This window comes from Apis cerana, linkage group LG11 (assembly GCF_029169275.1).
Source record: "Apis cerana isolate GH-2021 linkage group LG11, AcerK_1.0, whole genome shotgun sequence".
Taxonomy (NCBI): Eukaryota; Metazoa; Arthropoda; class Insecta; order Hymenoptera; family Apidae; genus Apis; species Apis cerana.
In genome coordinates, this window is record NC_083862.1 from 6,031,114 (window position 1) to 6,051,854 (window position 20,741).

At 19.0% G+C, this 20,741-nt stretch overlaps 1 protein-coding gene across 6 annotated transcripts in view; it reads right to left on the reverse strand.

The window, feature by feature from the left end:
* LOC108002378 (voltage-dependent T-type calcium channel subunit alpha-1G) overlaps positions 1-20,741 on the reverse strand; it is a 198,385-nt gene that overhangs the window by 136,047 nt on the left and 41,597 nt on the right. For 5 of the 6 annotated variants that reach the window (XM_062081494.1, XM_062081496.1, XM_062081495.1 and 2 more), the window contains exons 2-3: positions 6,404-6,515; positions 1,303-1,436 (exon numbers count right to left, since the gene is read on the reverse strand). In XM_062081494.1, coding sequence (XP_061937478.1) covers positions 1,303-1,436; positions 6,404-6,515 — 246 coding nt within the window. Of the gene's footprint in view, positions 1-1,302; positions 1,437-6,403; positions 6,522-20,741 lie in introns of all 6 variants that reach the window. The other variant, XM_062081499.1, reaches the window with a different exon arrangement.

The following is a 20,741-nucleotide window of genomic DNA, read 5'->3' on the forward strand; positions in this document are numbered from 1 at the left end:
GATTTTTAAATAAAAATATTCATAATAAAAATTCATAGTTGTGAATTATTATTTCATATTTTACAATAATAAATATAAAAACAATATTCCTATCTCTTTTTGGATAATAATTTATATTTATTCAAAAATTCTATCCTATATTATTATTAAGAACCTATAACATTTTAATTATTAAAAACAAAAATTCAATAATTAAATAATAAATTCAAAAATTAAATAATTATGAATTGAATGTTATCCACAAACAGAAGAACTCACGAAAAATATATATTGAATTAAAAATAACATTCATAAAAGTAATATTTAAATATTTCATATTTTTTCTTTAAATATTAAATATTTATACATCCATAATCATAATAGTATTTATTAAATTATATATTAAATTAATTATTAAAATCAATTTAAATAATTATAATTTTCTTAACTTTTTATACAAAATATAATATAGAATAGAAAACAAGTCTGTTTATTAGCTTTATTTTTTATTATTTATTTAATTATGTAATATTTTTATACGAATATTCATCTAATATTGAAAAAAGCTTATAATGAAATTAATAATCGCATATTATATAATTAATAATTGCAAATTTTAAATTCAAATTTCGTTTAATTAATGTTTAATAATTCGTTGAATAAGAATCGATCAATTGAATAATGTAATATAAAATGAGTCATTTCACTATGTCAATTAAATTTACTCATAAACTATTTATTATATAAAAAAATATTTCAAACAAAAATTTTTTTAATATTTAGAACATTAACTAAAAAATTTTTTAGCCAGTATTTAGAATCATATATTCGTATAATATAGATTATATTCAAAAAATAAAATAAACTTCATTCCTTTATTCATTCTTCCAAAAAGCGAAATAAAAAACTAATTAACTAATAAACTAATAAAAAAACTAATTATTATTGCATAACGTCTTTACTATCAAAAAACTTTTCTTTGAAACATATTTTTATATTTTTTACAATATGTTTATAAAATGTTTACAAATAATTTACAAATAAATTCAGAATTAAATAACTTATTCTGTATAATATAAACAAATTTTAACAAAAATTTTATTTATTGCGCAATATCTAATAAAATTTCAAAAAGATTCATTATAAACATTAAAAAAATTTATATATATATATAATATATATATATAATTATATATATATAATTTATATATAAAAATTTTCCAACGATTAATTTGTTTTTTAACTTTCATCAATAACTTTATATATATTGCAAATTATATACACGACAAATTTCTAAATAAGAGAAAAATTACAAGTACTTACCCAGCAATTACTATAAAGAAGTCCAATCTATTCCAGGAATCTGCGAGATACGTTCCTTTCCCGTAAATGCCCATCGCGACCATTTTGATTGTCATTTCCAGGGAGAAAAAGGCGAAAATGATATCGTCGAACATCTGTAAGCCAGAAAAGTAAGGATACCGATTAGACAGGAACACGTTTAACCATATAATTGAGGACAGTAATAATCAAGGACAGTAAAACAGCAAAATCTATTAGCTGTCGAATCACCAACTGCAGTTCAATCGTGTTTGTCACCCTTTTCTGCTCGACATGTAAAGCCGAACGTGAAAAGCAAGACAAACAGTGCAATTAATCAATCCTCTGGCGCCACGACTTTCGTATCTATATATTTTTTTATAAAGCTTTGAAAGGAAAAGAAAAAACTTTCTTTCGATCCTCTTTTTTTCTTCCTTTTTTTTGCATCTCTCTCTCTCTCTCTCTCTCTCTCTCTCTCTCTCTCTCTCTCTCTCTCTCTCTCTCTCTCTCTCTCTTGTAAAACTGAAGCTTTTTTCGTTTTTCTTTTCTTTTATACTTTTGGATAAAAGTGAAGACAAAAAATAGGGCAATCCGTTATTTTCAGTCGGGAAAAAATTTCAGTCAGGAAGTTTCACTATTTTTGAAGATATTTTAAAAGATAAATATAGATTAGTTTGATGTATTTCTAAATAAAATTCAAATTTTTTATTTGTATTTTATTTAAGTGTAAAATTCGACATATTTTTTAAAGAAAATTAAAATTTTATTTAAAAATCAAATAAATGATATAAATTTTATCTTAAAGTAATTTTCATTATTTTTTTATAACTTTAACTTTTTAGATTCAATGTTGTATTCATTATTCATATTCATTCCCAAAATGTGCAATTTTTTTACAATAATTAAATATATAATTTTTTTTATCCAAATATGACTTTAAATGTTTTTTCAATAAATTTTACTTTTTTAATAAATAAGTAATATTATTTTTTTAATAAAGATAAACAAATTACTAATAAAATTGTTAAAATTTCAGTTCTTTATTTTATACAATTGATATTCAACTTATACAGATAATCTTAAATGATTTGAAATCGATTAATTTTTTTGATTTATCAAAGTTATTTAAATATATATACAGCTTTAACAAAAAATATTATATCTAAATAATATGTTTTAAATATGTTTTAAAATAAATAACTTATATATTGATTTAATTTTTAATTTTTAGATTTAAAACTTTAAAACTTAAAAAATTAAATTTTTGATCATTTTTTAAATATGTAGATCGCAATATATTTTTTTATATCTTCGAATGAGTAAAAAGTTATTTTATAATTCTAGTACTTTAAATATCAATATTTTCCTTTAGTTTAAATATTATATAAAAATGTATTATTTAATATCCATTGTATCTTGAACAATCTTTTGGCGGTTATATCAGATTATTCCATAAATTCATGTGTATTTTTAACTACAAGAAAATAAATATAAATAAATACAAAGTCAAGGATTATTTTCATCTATTCGTCTAATTCGCCATTAATTTGTATAATTTCTTATCTTCTTGATAATATTTTTTTAAATTTATCTTAATACGATATAATTCTATAAAATTTTTATATAATAATAATAAATAATATTTAAAATACTAATAAATTGCTATATAATTCTTGAAAATTTTTTAATAAATTATTAATTTATATTAAATATTTGTTTAATATTTTTCTTTCAATATTTAATATTTATTCAGTAAATATAATATAAAGTTTCATATTTTTAAAAAATTTCTATACGATAAAAAAATATTTAAAATTTCAAAAGAATTAATATTATTAAATATGCAAAAAAAGATTGTTTAAAATATCGATTATTCGAAAATAAAATATTTCATATTCTAAATATTCTTTATTTCAGATATGCTTTTTGAAATAATTACTAATTCTCAAACCAAATATACCTTATAAATATCAATCTTACAAATCTCAATCTTACAAATATTAACAAAATCGAAAAAATATGAATAATATCATCTATATTTATATAAAAAACAAAAAACCATTTTTTTATGAATAAGATTTACAAGATCTTCATTAACATCATGTAGAAAATAATAATAATAGAAAATATAATAATATAATAGAATAATAGAATAATAAAATATACAGATATCAGACCAAATGTAAAGCGAAAAAACGGATAAATAATAATTTGGCAAATTATTTATATGTATTTTATATGATTAATAATTAAGTCGTATTACTATCGTATCACTAATTAGAATTATTCAACGCAGTTGGTCGCACGTAATGACATAAAACAAACAAAAAAGGAAGAGGATACCATGATTCCATCGCAATTTAAAACGCAAAAACATATAAATCGTGACGCACGGGATTGTAATTGCGATTTTTTTGCTTCGCTAAATCCAAACATCATGAAAAATGGAAATGAGTATACAAAAGCTACCAAGACTTAGCTATTGCGTTTCACATTCATCTTTATTTCAATACATTCGTCACAATAAATATGTATAATAAAAAAAATAAAGTATAAATATTTTACAAACTGTTGTAACAATGAAATGTGACAATATAATTTCAAATATGAAAATAATTTGAATAAAAATTTTATTTTAAAAATTATACAATTGTAAATATAGGATATAAATAGGATAAAAAGAAGAGTTAAAAAAAATATAAAAAAAATTTTATTATGATATTCATATAATATCTAATAATTATATAATGATATTTAAATTATTAAAATATTATCAATAAATTTTTGTCGTGAATGACTTTGAATATTTTTATTCATTTTGTATATTTTTCAATAATTTAATTTAATTCAATAATAAATTCAATGATTTAATTTTTATTTACAGCAAATAACTGAATATTTTATTTACTCATTATATTATTTTGTAAACATTAATGTTAGAATATTAATAAATTTATAATTAACTAAATTAAAAAAATATATTCAAGAAAACAAATGAAACAATAAGCAGTGATAAGATAAAAAGTAAAACATAAAAATTCTTACAACTTATATTCTATTTACAATTTATATTAAAAATAATTTATTCGATAGATATTAAATTTGTAATTTTATAAATTTAATTTCAAACATTAGAAAAAAATTTATTCAAAATTGAAAGAAAAAAATTTAACTTCTTCATCGTTCATCTTTTTATTCTTTGATATGAGAGAGCCAAAAATTTTTATCACACTATTTTACAAGAAAATTCACTTATTTTGAAAAATCTGATTTTAACAAAAATTTATGTATAAAATGTTATGAGTATACATGGAGCAATTTACAATTTATTTATTTTCTAATATTTTATAAAAATATTTTATATAACAGAATAATAGAACATTAAAATCTTAATATTTTATAGTTTAAAATTTTGTTTTATCTCGTATAAAATTATAAAAATTAAATATTAAAAGTTAAGAGTTAATTTTATCATGAAATAAAATTTCATAAAAAAATTTTTCCATATATTTAATTATAATTTACGTACTCACAATATTTCATATAAAATCGAATTAAATTATTATTATATTATAGCTATTATTATTATAGATATTTTGATAACATAACTTATTAATTGAATTTATAAAAATATAAAAAATTTGACTGTATTACAATGATAAGTTATTCTCGATATTTCTAATACTTCATTTTTTATTATCTATCGTATAACATTTATTGCATAGTTCAAATTTCAAAAAATTTATTGAAAATGCATTCTTTCTATAGCTTCTTTTATTCGAGGAAATAAAAAAAAAGAGAGATTTATAAAATGGAAAATTATACGAATATAGATATGGTAGAGCATTGTAATCGATTTTAAATTTAAAAATTCTTTCAGAGGAATGGCAAGCCAAGTTATGAAAGAGCGATCTGAACGCCAACATCTTCGACAAATTGACATTCCTTTCAAAACTATTCTGCCCAATGAAAAAGGTGTGGTTTCAACGTGGTATCATTTCCATAAACCCTGGCCAATTTTTTATAAAATTCTCCATTGATGATTCACCATTTTTGAAGTAAATCTCCTTTTGCTTTAATTCTATTTTATTTTATTTTTCACGTGATGTCCAATATGGAAACTAACTCAAAATGTAAGTTAGCTAAAACAATCGACAATGCGTATCTTTTGCATACCAGTAGAGAAGTGATCAGCATGGATATAATTGTCTACACTGTTATAAGTTCGACAGAAACAGAATTATTCTCAAAACTTTATTGTCACATCTCGTGCAGATTTGATGTTGATCTACTAGGCTCGAATAGATTTGATTTTAAAAATAAATTCGAACATATTATGAATAGTTTGAAAAACAAAATATATACAGGGTATCTCATTTGATTTTGACACATTGATTGTTAATATTATTTAATATTATATTGTTAATATTTATAACAAAAAATATTTCAGATAAAAATTGAATGGTAAAATTGAATGGTATTAAAAAAATGTATATTATGGTATTTTTATTAATTCTTTTTAATACACAAAGTTGCAACAACTTTGTTTTTTTTAAATACAATTAAATTTTTTTAATACATTGATCAATACAATTCGATATTTATTATAAAAAAAAGATTAACTCATATATGCTTAAAAATTATTGGTTTAACAGTTATTTTTAAATTTTGTAAAACTTATTGATAAAAGATAAGAAAAACATGAAGACGCGAGTATGCTTTGTGTATTTCTTATCTCTCAAAATGAAGTGAGGTGCTCTGTATATAGAATGTTAATATATTTATAAGATATTTTTGAAGAATTTTAGAGATCAAAACAAAAGTTGATATAAAAATAACAATTGAAACTTATTTATTAATTTATTATATGCATTAAACGAAACGAAACATATATTGAAATCAATCTGTCTCAGTTTCATTATTGTCGTACTATTCTACCTTATTCCATCTAATGCAAAATTAAATTACTTATAATTTAATAAATAAGTCTCAATTAATATTTTATTTAACATTTGTCTTGATCCCTAAATAATTAATATATTATGTACAATTATAATTAAAATTGATATATAGAAATAAATAAATATGCTTGTAATATACGTACTTGTAATATTTTACAGCGATTTGTTACACATTGATCGTCGACGCATGGCTGGTACATCCCCAATGTAATGCAGTTTAAAAGAATTACCATCATGCTCACCCTTTCGAACCACGTGATGCTATGTTAAGGAAAATGATTTCGCTATATTTCAATATTAGATTAAAGTTAACTATTAAGTTTATTATTAAGTTAAAAAAAGTTTTATATCTGAGATTTATTTTCACAATTATTCTCAATAATATATTCTTAAATTATATAATTATTTGAATGCAAATTTTCGAAATTTTTACTTTCAAATAGACGATAAAATTTTCAGAATCGTAGATTTTCCATCTATTTATATCTATTTTTTGCTATAAACTTTTTATTTCTTTGATTACTACCTTACTGTAATTTCAAGTTATTTATATTCATTTCTTCGTTAACTTGATTAATTTTCAGAATATGGAACTGTTTTGAAGTCTAATTATTTGATAGTTATTAGTTAATTAATATTACTTATATTAATTTCTATTTGAAAAATATCTAGAAAATTCTAGATAATTCTCTCAGCCATTTGAATGATACTTTTGACAGTCATTCTTTATATCAATTCACGATAAATATCTTTTAAAAAATTCGTAGTTTTATTTTCAAATGGATTTTTATATTTTTAATCTGAATAAATTACATATCATTAAAATGATATTCATTATGAAAATTAATGCATGAAAAATTTATTTATTTATTGTTAATATTTTCCAATAATAAAAAATATAATACAAAAATCTTTAATAATGAATTAAATATTAAGATGAGAAAATAAAATTATTTTTCTTGATCAAAAATTAAGTAAATTAATTTCTAATGATTGAATGATTATAATTTTGTAAATTTATAATTTGTAATTTTGTAATTTTCTATTATAATAAAAAAAATATTAGAAATATCTTTTTTGAATTAAAATCATAATTAAATTATGATCGAGTTGAATTAAAATTATTTTTACAAAAAATAAATATATTTAATTATTTAATAGCAAAACAAGTGAGAAAAATTTAATAATTTAATTTATGTTAGTAATAGTAATTAATAATTAAATAATCTCTCTCGTAATAATATTAACAATATAATTATTTTTAATATTATTCAAATATTATGTTATTGTACAAATTTTGTTTCATTTTTTATTATAATAATATTGAATCATTAATAAATATTCGTCTCTTAAGAATGAAATTGTTAGTTCAAAGTGCAGCTGCAAGACTTTATCATTTACTGTCAAAATTTTCTATCATTTAAATAATTAGCTGTAGGAATATTATGTCTAACTAGTAATTACGAGACAAAGCTCTCATCATTTATTTCTATAGATATCGTTATTTAATTAGAAGTTCATTCTCATTATAATATTAATTTCATTCAATGATTCTTTAATCAAAAATTTCATTTATATTAATTGTTATAAATAGAAACAAAAATTAAATTTAATCACAAAATTATTAATTAAGTTATTATTTAACAATAAATTTTAATTCATAAAAATTTTTAAGTTTTTTTAAAAACATTTAGAAAAATTGAAAAAAAATTATATAAATTGTTGCAGTATTAATAAACATATCTTAAAAGAGCAAAAAGATTTAATTAATTTAATTTCATTGTTTAATATTATAAATAATGATATTTATTTGAATCTTATTTATCAATTAACTAACATTTTGTTAAGTAGATTAAATATATTATTACATATATTGTTAAATATTACAGATATTGTAAAAGTTAATTTTTCATAATAAAAATTATGAAAACATTAAATATAATAATAATAATAAATATAATAATATATCTATTATTTATTATTATATCTATTATTATTATTATATTTAATATATATACATTTTTTAATAAATTCAAATAAAAATAAAAATAAAATTTTTAAAAAGGAATATAGTAATAATAATTTATATCTTTTTGTTTGCTATATTTTTTATTAAAGATATAATCGCATTGAAAAAGTAATCGTCCAAAGTACAATTCCAAATTTTGAAAACTTCTATCGAGTAAAATATACCAAAAATATTCATGCGTCAAACTTCAGGCGAAATACATTATTCATAGAACTTTTCGTCATCTTCAATGGACGAACAAAGAAAAACAATTTCGCAGGTTAAGACCGACATTTTTATAGTTCAAAAATTTCAATTTAGTTCATGGTATATATAAACTTATTACTTCTGTTACTTATTGAAATGAAATTAAATTGTAAATTAAAAATCGAAATTAATAATTTTTATACATATATTTGTATTTTTATGTAGAATGTTATTTATAATATATATATTATGATATATAATATATATACATATTTGATAGGATTATAATCACATAATATTTTTATATATTTAATATTAAACAATATTAAAAATATTAAATTCTAAACAATATAAAAAAAATATATAACAAATAATATTTATAAAAAATTAATTAATATATAATATATATATAATTAATTTAATATATATAAATTTTAAATATATATTTAAAACATAATATAAATTATAATATAATATTGTATTTCATAATATATTAAATAAAATTATACCATAGTAATCGATCCTAATCGATTAAAATTAAAATTTAAAAAAAAGAGATAAAAAGAGTGAGGAGGATCGTTAATTCGATTTATAGCACTTCGGTAACAAGTCTAAACGAACTCGTTCTTCCCCGGTAATTCGATTATAAAATAATTGAACGAACACACGTATCATGAAACAACATTATTCTCAATTTTCTTTCGCCATTACATTCAATTGATACGACGAATGGACCAAAAAACCAATCGTTCCATTTTTATTTCTCCTCGATAATTCCTTCTATGCCGCCATCAATAAGAGAACGAACATAGCGATCTAATCTACCGAATACTTCACACTCTTGAAACCATTCGAAACTGCTATTATCACCTTTGTCGCGCCAATTTATCCAATGTTCCGGCATTTCACCATTGCATCGTGCTGTCACAAAACGATCGATCGATAAAAGACATAACTTCAATCTTACAAATCGATCACGTTGCCAAGTGACTATTACCTAAACACTCTCGATGCGTGACTTAAATCACTCTCTCGGATCAGATAGATAATATTTTACTGGTAATCGACGAAACCGCGAATCTTTTTCCTTCATTCACGAAAATGTCTCGACACGGCCATGCGAATTATACTCTTTCTATTATAGATAATTCTAGAACAGGACTTCTACTAAAGCTATATATAGAAAATTTTCAAAATATAATAAATTAAAATTAAATAATATTCAATGAAATTTAATCTGGATATAATTAATAATAATTTTATGCGTTGATTCGTATGAAAAATATAATTACATTTTTTTTAAATAAAATCTTATAATTTTGATTAAGGACCAATCGATGTAATCTTTTAATGTTTATTAAAAAATATATTACAGTTAAATTATTTGATATTCTGCAGATATTATGGATTGCTTACGCTATAACAAATACAGAACAATCTGCCATTACAATTTAAATACTATTAAATATTATATTATTCTTTTTTTAACATTACTTAACATGTTTCTTATTTTTTTTTTTTTCATAATTTTTTGTTTCTAGTTGAATACGTTGGATATATTGGATATCTTTTAACAAGAAAATATATATAATTACATTTTTCAGATATATAAAATTATATTATATAATAATTACCATATAATATCATATAATATAATTATATTACTATATTATTATAACATAAAATAATATATGCATAAAATTATATTTATGTCTTATATTTTCTAGAAATATTTTTTAAAAATAGATCAAAATTTAATTTCTCGAAATTCGATTTCATAAAATTTGAATTCGATATATTTTGAAATTTAAATTTTCTTGTTTTTATAAAATTTGTATTCTATCTAAAATAAAAATCTTGATTTTTAAAATACTTTAAACTATTATGCTCCGTTGAATATTATTTAATTTTTATATACATAAATTTTGATAATATTTTTTTTATTTCCAATCATTTTTTATCTCTAAAGGTTCTAATTTTGAAGGACGCCTTATATATATATATATATATATATTGCTATCTGGATTGTGTTAATCGAATGTCCTGAACTTATGAATAAACGAAGATGTTTTATCAGAATTATCAGAAAGAATGGACTGAATAAAAATGTTAAAGATGAGATAATCGAAACCTCGAAACTCTTCAAGGCTCAACAAGTTTTGAGTTTCCAAACCTCGAAATTTTTTGCTATTTTTGCGATTCGAACCTTTTTTAATTAAATCAATGATAATTTAATGAGCTCGTGTTGAGGTTAATAATAACTAATAATAATTAATTTTAATATATTCATAATTATAATAATTTATAATGGTAAAAAAGTAAAACTTGAAAATTTAATTTTTAACAAATTAAATGAATGATTATTGTTAATTAACTAAATAATAATTGATTGTGTATGAAATTAAATTTAAAGAATTTTAAAAATCAAAAATTGTTATTAGTTTTTAGTTCTTGATAAAATAAAAATTTTAAGAAAAGAAAATTTAAATCTCACAATACATTAAATTGAAATTTCGTAAATCTAGAAATCAAATTTGGATCTATTTCTAAAAAATATTTTTAGAAATAGAAAATTTTTAGAAAATGAAACATATAATAAATAATAAAATATAGATAATAAAACATATAATAATATGATAGTAATAATAATAATTTTTATTTTTTATATTCAATTATATTTTTTTAAATTAAATAAAAAATCTATTTATGAATCATATATTTTTTATTAATATATTTGTAGATTTTATTTTTAAATTATTAAATAAATTGATTCGATTATCAATATTTTTATACTTTTTATACAGCACAAATCTTTAAAATATATTAATATTCAAATTCTTATTCATTATTATCTCTACTTATCAAGACATTACTGATGGTATTTGCTTTAAATACATTTTAATATGACAACACGAAACAATTAATTTTTCAATATAATAGTTAATTTTAATAATTTTCTAAACTCCATTCTACCGAGTATAAGATTATTAATCCTATTAATCAATTTCTTATTTTTCTTCAATTATATAAATTTTATCTTATGAAAATTGTGATATATCATTTATATGTACTATATCAATTTCATATTGAATTATCAGGATTAAATTCATATTCTATTCAAATCTATATTCATCGAGTGTAAATCTATTAATTCTATTAATCTGTTTCCTATTTTTCTTCAATTAATAATATGTATTTCATCTTATAGAATCTTATAGAAATGATGATACATTTTCATATTAACGCGTAACGTTATCAATTTTATATTGAATTATCATGATTTCCAAATTTCATCTTACCGAAGGTAATAAATACAATATATCGATATCTATTATTATTTGTATTTTTTAAAAAATTTCGAATTGTGAATATTTTTAAAATTTTTCGATGTTTTTCGATTGAATAATTTTATTTAAAAAAACAAAAATTATTATATTTTATTAAATTAACAATTACATATAAAAATTACATAATAAAAATATGATTTTGTATAAAATTAAATTATTATATTTTATTAAAAAAGTTTATAATATCACTGGAAATAATAATAGTTTATTATTAAAAAACTTGTTAGTGCAATTCAATGTAAAGATATTGTAATTTCATATTTTATATTTCATTCCATCCTAATAATTATTGACTACCATTGTAATTTTATAAAGATTTCGAAAAAAAGTTTGTCTGCATTATATAAATATATTTTATTTCGATATTTTAATAGAAAATAATATTATTTAAATAGAACAAAAATGGAATATACATATCAAATAATAAAATATTTGAATAACGAATATTCCAATAAAATAGATTTCTATAATTACAAATTTTCTCCTTCTCATATATTATTTAGGAGTTTAAAATCGGTGTTCTCAATGATTTCACAGGAAACAAGTTGAAAGCTAAAAGAAGCGGATAAAATTGATAAAGACTTTATATGAATACTTGAAAAATTTACGATACAACAGTCGCATCGTTAGTACGAATAATAAAACTGTATGGAAACTAGATGGTTGACCAACTTTCGGTTCTTACCAATAAAGAAGAATGGCACGTGTTTACTATTCATAGTAGATTGAAGGCGATAGTAACAAGGAACCAAATATAAGAAATATTGTTAAATATAATATATGTATATAATAAATATTAATATTGAATATATTAATAAAAAATAAGATTTAGAATATTTTCGATATTCTATAAATAATAAATAATGTAATTTGTTAATTGAAAATTGAAAATTGTAATATAAATATTTCATTTATAAATAATTGTTTTCTTATTTTTTAATATTCAATCTTACTTTTTAAAATAATAATAATCTTAGCTTAACAATTTCATTAGTCAAAATGTATAATTTATAATAATTTATAATAATTATAATAATTATAAATTAAAAAATTAATTATAAATTATAAAATTTAAAAATATCGTAACGTTATAATCAATAGAGAAAATGCAATAAAAAATATTATCACCTATCACAAATGAAAATATAAATTTAAATACATAAAAAATTCATCAAAAAATGATTTGTACATTAATTAAGTTTGCAATATAAAATAATTTCAAAATTTTAAGATTTTATCTTTTTTATATATAAATAATATCTTTTATATATTACCTTTTTTACATATACATCAAATTATTTTTATTTAATTTTGTTTACTATTATAATTTCATTTAATAAACATTTTTAAAGTTACAATTAATTCAAAAAAGTTATAACGATTTCTTTTATAACTTCTCAATTTCTCACTTTTTATTTATAACCTGAATATAATGTGACAGACTGCGAAACTATTGTAATTCAATATCAAATAGGTAAAAAAGATACTTTCGTATAAGCATTTTTATTGTTAACATAATCTTATTCCAAAGTCAAAGTGTTATTATCGTATGTACATTCCATTTATTATTAATGAATAATGTTATCGAGCAATAGCTTTTATCAATAAAAAGATTTACACATTGCAAAAAGAAGGATTGGAAAAGTGAAAATCATAGAAACGTATGTATCAAAATTGTTGCGGTAAATAATACGAAGCGGAATTTTATAGAGCAATAAAAACGGCGAATTTCGTATTACAGAGAAGAAAAGCACATGAATCGATGTTGCACGCAATGTCGTTGTTCCAACACGATAGGTTAACAGACTACGTTGCTATATAACTAGCTACAAGGCTAATGGCCTTCTCTACATGCAAACATTTCTGACATCGATAATAATCTAATTGTTATTTTGTGTTCTGCGAGAGTGTTTCATAATTTTTTCGAGTTAATGATATATTTTAGAATAAAAATGTTTATTTAAAATGATTATATGTTTTTATGATTTGAAATTGACTTAAAAAAGAGCAAAAAATATTCATAAATTTAAAAATATTAAGGAAAAATTAATATTTTGATTGAACGAATATCAACAATTAATCTACAATTAAAAATACCTTTTCGAATTAATGTAAATTTATATTTCGATTTATGTATGTAAAGCAAAAAGATATTATAATTTTATAGAGATTTTCAAATTATAAAATTATAGAAAATCTTCTCGTGATACATCTGAGATAATCTTGTGACATTTTAAATTGTGTATCGTAACAGCACCTATATCATTAAATATAAAAAAAAAGAAAAATTATTGAATGAAACTTAATTCAAATAATCATAAAAAAATTTATTAAATATATTTTTCATATATGAATATAAATATATACATTTAACATGTTTTGCATACTTGTTGAAAACAATGTAATAATCGTAAAAATCTGCTAATATTTAAAGTTTTACGGATTTCAAGAACTGAAGAATGTAATTTAAAAATATTTTTGGGATTGCAAAGATCTCTAGCTCCAATTAAAACTACGTAGATTAAGTAGTGTTTAAAAACTGCTTCTTTGTATCTATTTCAATATGTATTTTAATTTGATTGATAAATAAATAAATAAATAAATATATATAAATTTCTATTAACATATTCAGAAATCGAAAGAAGTTTTCAAATGTTGATTTTTGATAGAAAAAACAAAATGAAAAATTCAATAAAAATGTACATAATAAAAATACTTATATTGTAATGTTTATACAAAAGAAATTGAATATATGAAAAATTCTTTTTTATTTTATTCCAGATTTCTTGAAAAATATGCGATTGTATGCGTCAACTGTCATAGAAGAAAATACTCTAGAATGTTTTAATATACAATAAAACTTTTCTAATATGAATGAAATCTTACATAGTGTCTTATTATCAAAGATCTAATTGAATTACAATTATTTATTTTATTTATATTTTTTTACAATATAATTAGAAATGTATACTATTTTTGATACGAAATAAATAAAAATAATTCATTAAGGTCTTTATTTCATTTCATACAAAGTGATAAATCTTGTAATGAGATATCCTTATATATTCGATATGAAAATGAATATATATTATTGTACGGAAATTTCGTATTTTGATTAGATTAAATTAGATTAAATTAAATTAGATAATGAATAGAAGATATTTGAAGATTGAAGATATACTTGATTCAAATTATGTTCACTTAATTGTTAATAATGTTAATAATTATTTATCATAATGATAAATTCGAAACTATAATGATAAATTCGAATAAATATTGTGCAGATAATCTAGCAGATAATCATCTGCTAGAAATATGCAAAAAGAAAATTTAGAAATGTACAAAATAACGATAAGGATAGATTTTTTCAATAATTGTAAAAGTATCAATGAGTTAAATGATAATTGCAATGGAATAGATTTAAGTTCTAATTTCTTAAAATAATTTCTACTATGCCACTATGATTTTCAGTCTAATTATATGAATATGTCTTTTATCTAATAGATTCTATAAATAGAGTTCTATTATAGCAAGTTATTGAGCAAAAGGAAATATAAAATTATTATATGATTTAATTAGAATATTAATTTAATTAGAAAGTGTAATCAGAGAATATCATTTTGCAAATGAATTTTCTAGTTTAAGATTTGATAGTAAAAGCTTATAATCCTAAGTTCTATATTTTGCTTTGACCAACCAATTAGAATTTCAATTCACAATGCATATCCAATACCATCAATACCATAATACTATCATTCTCAAACAGTCCCTTTCAAACGCAAATTTTTGAATAATTCAACTACTGGACATCGGACCCATAATTATCATGAAATCCGGCAAATCACAATTATCTTCGTTGTTTAATAATCTTTTACCAACGAAATAATCAACTCTTCATTAATTTGACAATCGAAATTGGGCAATTATTGTGGTGCATAATAATTATCAATACTGAATTGTTAATCAATTTATCAATATTATATGGATGATATAAAAGCATAAATTTAATACAAAAGTAGTGGATTAAATTTTTAAATAGAGTAAATCATTCAATTGCCATAAATATTTATTATTATCATCATATATTTCTGTTTTCTTTAGTTTATACTGTTATAATGTTAATTATTAAATAACTACATAATAAATAATAAATATAAGTATTTTTTTGAACAAAACATTATAAAAAGATATGAGATTTCTGTTAATAAAAAGAAATTTTTTCTTTACTATTTATAATTGACATTTAAAAAAATATTTCATTATTTTTTCTATTCATGTTGTCTACTGTTATTTTTCTTATTATTTATTTTTCTTTCCTTCTTTTTATTACATTTAAAAATCATTATTTCATAACAGCCAAACAATTATTAATATTGAAATTAATTAAATACTTCAGCTTGAACATGCTTATTATATAATTATATATTTATATTGTAATTATTATAATCTACAATTATAAGTCTGCAATCGATTTTAAGTTCTAATCCTTTATGTTTGAAGTTTTTGCATTTATAATTAGTCATTATCATTAAATTTATTCAATGAAAAAAAATATATTTTTTCAAATTTACAAAAAAATCTGCATTTTTCATTGAAAAATTTCAATCAAGTCTTAAATCTTTAGGCTTGAGATGAAATTTAATCAACTCTTTATAATCTAAAAGTTGGAGATTTAGTAAGACTAAGAGATCATTAAGACTAGAATTTGCAGATCAGCAAATTTTTTAAGTCTTAGATCATAAAGAGTTTTACAAAGAAGTATAAAATGATATGTAAATAGATGATATTTACTGATACTTGGAATAATCATCTATAATATGATAAACAAGATGAAAATAAACAAGCTTAAAATAAGAGATATAACAAATGTTACTTTATATGTAAAATAGTGATATTATTGATTTTAAATTTCATGCCATTAATTCTTGATTTAATAATGGTGGAATAGGCAAAGTTATATCATAATAAAAATAAAAAAAGAAAAATAATATTTTTTCAATTGATTTTTTTTAAAAATTGAACATTGACTATAAATGAAAAAATTTTTTTTTCTTTTTTAATTTATTTATAGTTGTACTATGATCTTATACTATTCAATCAGAAGTCAAATATACACACACACACATATACATATACACATATACATATATTATATACATATATTTCACAAATTTTCAAATTCAATTTTTTTTAAAATAAGATCTTAAATGAAAAAATTTTATGCCTCTCTTTTGATTTATTTTTTTATACAAAATGATTTTCGGTCTTCTTGTCTCGAAATATCACAATATTTATGTCAATATTTATCTCTTTATTATATTAAATTTATTTGTGTTAAAAATAAATTATAAATCAAATCTTATTATTCAAATTATTTATTCAAATTATTATTTATTCAAATTTATTCAAAAATTATTATTCAAATCTTTTTTTAAAAAATCAGTGATTCTAAAAGAGTTAAGTATTTCTAGAAAGAGATAATTTATTGAACGAAATAAATGTATCATTCGCATCGATCTTAAATAATATAACCTACCGATTTAGTCTTTTCAATAAATAATTGATTTCTCATTTATGATTTAACTGATGACGAAATTCGTCATGTACTATATTTAATAATCTTTATTCTTTTAGGAAACAGCAATTCAAAACTAAGCGTTGCTTGATATTGAATTTGTCAGATTACAGTAAGTACTTATATACCATTCATTATTAAATTATTATTATTATTATTAGTAATTATTCAATATATAAATTATTATTATATAAGTATATTATAAATAGTACAAATTAATAATAATTTTTTAATATAATATAATATATATAATTATATTATGTATAATATATTACAATTCCAAAAATTAATGAAAATAGATTTGAATTGTATAAATTTTAAAATACCTATTAAATATTGACATTAATAGCAATTCGATAAATTGTATTAAATTTTGTATTATATTAAATATTTCAGTAAGTAGGAATTCATATATTTATATCAAATTTACATAATACGTACATTTTATTTCTTGATTTAAGTTGAAAATTTCTTGCTTATAATTTCATCTTTGTGAAATGTGAAATCGAGCATATATTATTTTTTTAGAGAGATATTAATTTAAAACATTTTTTACATAGTTTCTACAATTATGAACTTACAATTTGAACTTAAATATTTTTAGAAAGAAAAACTTGCGAATGATTAAAACAATTTTGATGAAACGTTGTAAATTGGAAAAATGATTAAAAATAGAAAATATATTTTTTTTTGAGATAATTTAATAAGAAAAACCAATTATTAAATTTCAATTTCTCAAAAGCTAAAATTCTCGAAGACTAAAAAATAATTGAAGATAGAAGAGAAATTAGATTAGAAAATTTAATAAAAATTAAATATTTTTTAACATTACAACTGGTTTCATCCCTTAAAATTTTGAGTTGCTGTAGCTTAAAAGAGATACGTATCATCTATTTTTAATCATTCTTGAAGCCTGCAAAATTTCATCGAAATCGTTGTTTGGTATTCTTTTCCTTAAAAGACAGATTTGAAAGTAGTTCTAAATCAGAATTTTATAAGGAATGCTATGAGCATTTAATAATAGCATATTATGAAATAAAAATAAATATGTAAGAAAAATAAAAAAAATAAAAAAGATTACATATAAAAACGAAAAAGATGGAAGATTATCATGTTTTAACTTAACTTAAGTAATAGATAGATATACATACATATATTACACAAGAGTTACGTAAAATATGAAAATTGTGATAAAAACTCAAATTATAAATACAATATAAATTATAATAAATATAAAATTATATTTTAGATTAAAAAGATATGTATAGTTTATTTTTTTTTTTTGTAGAGATTTATTTATCCTATATATTAAAATCTAATTAAACTTGATAAAATAGGAATAGGTAGATCACTGTTGTAATTTTTTATTAGTTTTTATTAGTAAAGTATTATAATTTTGATTATAAATATTATTATTATAATTTCATTAAATATATTATTATTATTTATATATATAACTTAATTTTTTAAATTAAAAGAAATTTAACTCCAAAAAAAAAACTGTCCATTTTTTGCAGACTTGTTTATGTTCGACATTTTCACAATCTCAAAAAATTTGTACAAATTGTTACTATTAACACATTCTTTAACATACATATATAATTCATATATTCTTCAATACTCCTATATATTTCAGGATAAATGATTGCAATATGACATCATTAATTAACCATTTGTATCAAATATTATGCTTTATAATATGCTTTATAAATTAATCTTAATATAAATCTATTTTAATCTATTAGCATCAAAAGATAATGATAAGATGCAACATTATTAAAAAATTTAAATAAAGTAATTTTATATCTAGATACAAAAATATATTAAAGTTATTCTATTATTTTATAATTTTACTTAAATTTAAGATATAAATGAATAATATAATATATATTATAAATTATTTTCTATTTTCTATATAATATTTTCTATTAATTTTTTGTATAAAATATAGTACTACTTTTATATAATTTTATTTATTTAAATTAATGAAGTATTAATTAATTAATAATCTATTCGATAAGAATAATTTTAAAAAAATAACATAAAAATAAATAAGTAAACTGTTTTAAAAATTTGCTGTAAAATTAACTTTTTCAAAATATTCCAGTTCTAAATAATATAAAATATTCGAATGTCCTCAAATATAGAAATATTAATATCATATAATATATCATATTATTACATTAGCTGGCAAATCTTAAATTAAAATGAATAAAAGTAAAATTTTAAAATTAAAGTTTTTATTGTATTGAAACAAATATTCAATCGATTTTTTTCTATTAATAATATGAATAATAATAAAGTTTCAATAATAGCTTTTTTGTTAAGAAGCAATATATTAAAGATTTTATAAAATTTCTAATTGAGAATAAAATAGTATAAATACATATATATATATATTTATAATACATATACATGTACATATATAAAATAAATACAAAGAGAATATTTAAAAGAATATTCAAATAAAATTACCAAAATATCTTAGCAAATACCACGTCGTAATATATACATATGTATATATGTAATATATTAAATATATTATAATATATTATAATATAAATATATTATAATATATTAAATATTAATAAAAATATATTTTTTCTAAGTAATTCTTCCATTTTTAAATTTATATGAAAATAAAATTTTGGAAAATTGTGAAATTGTTTCACATATAAAAATGCACATAATGCCGGAAATAGTGCAATGTGATTATAATATATTCTTAACAGAATTAAAGCAGGGAATATTATTCTATTATCTATTACTCTACAAATCGCATACTTGCTAGAAAATTAATATAATAAAATTTTCATTTATTGAATTATTGATACGGTAAAAGCTATTGTTGCTTATATTTTTTATGAATAGAATATAGATGAGTTTTAAAAAAATTATGAATTAATTTTTTTTATAGCGACTGAATTATTTAAAGATTGTAAAATTATATTTTTTGAATTACATTTTTCAGTAATAATTAATTTTGATATACTTTTTAAAAACTAATATTCTTCTTTATTTGCTATTATTATTTAGATAGATATTTAGATAGAATATTATTATTTAGATACAATTCATATTTTGATTAAATTACTTGATATCATGTATGTGAATATAAAAAAATAAAAAAGAATGAAAGAGTATGAATAAGTAAATGTAGTTTGTTATTCTTTTCTTTATATTATGCTTTATATTTTATATTATAAAGTATTTTTGGAGAATGTAAGAAAATTTTTACATGTAAATGTAAATAATCGAAAATTAAAAGGTAATTTCTATATGTGATGAATCTTTGAATATTACATTTTTATGTCATTAAAAATTTGTTAGTTTTGAATATAAGT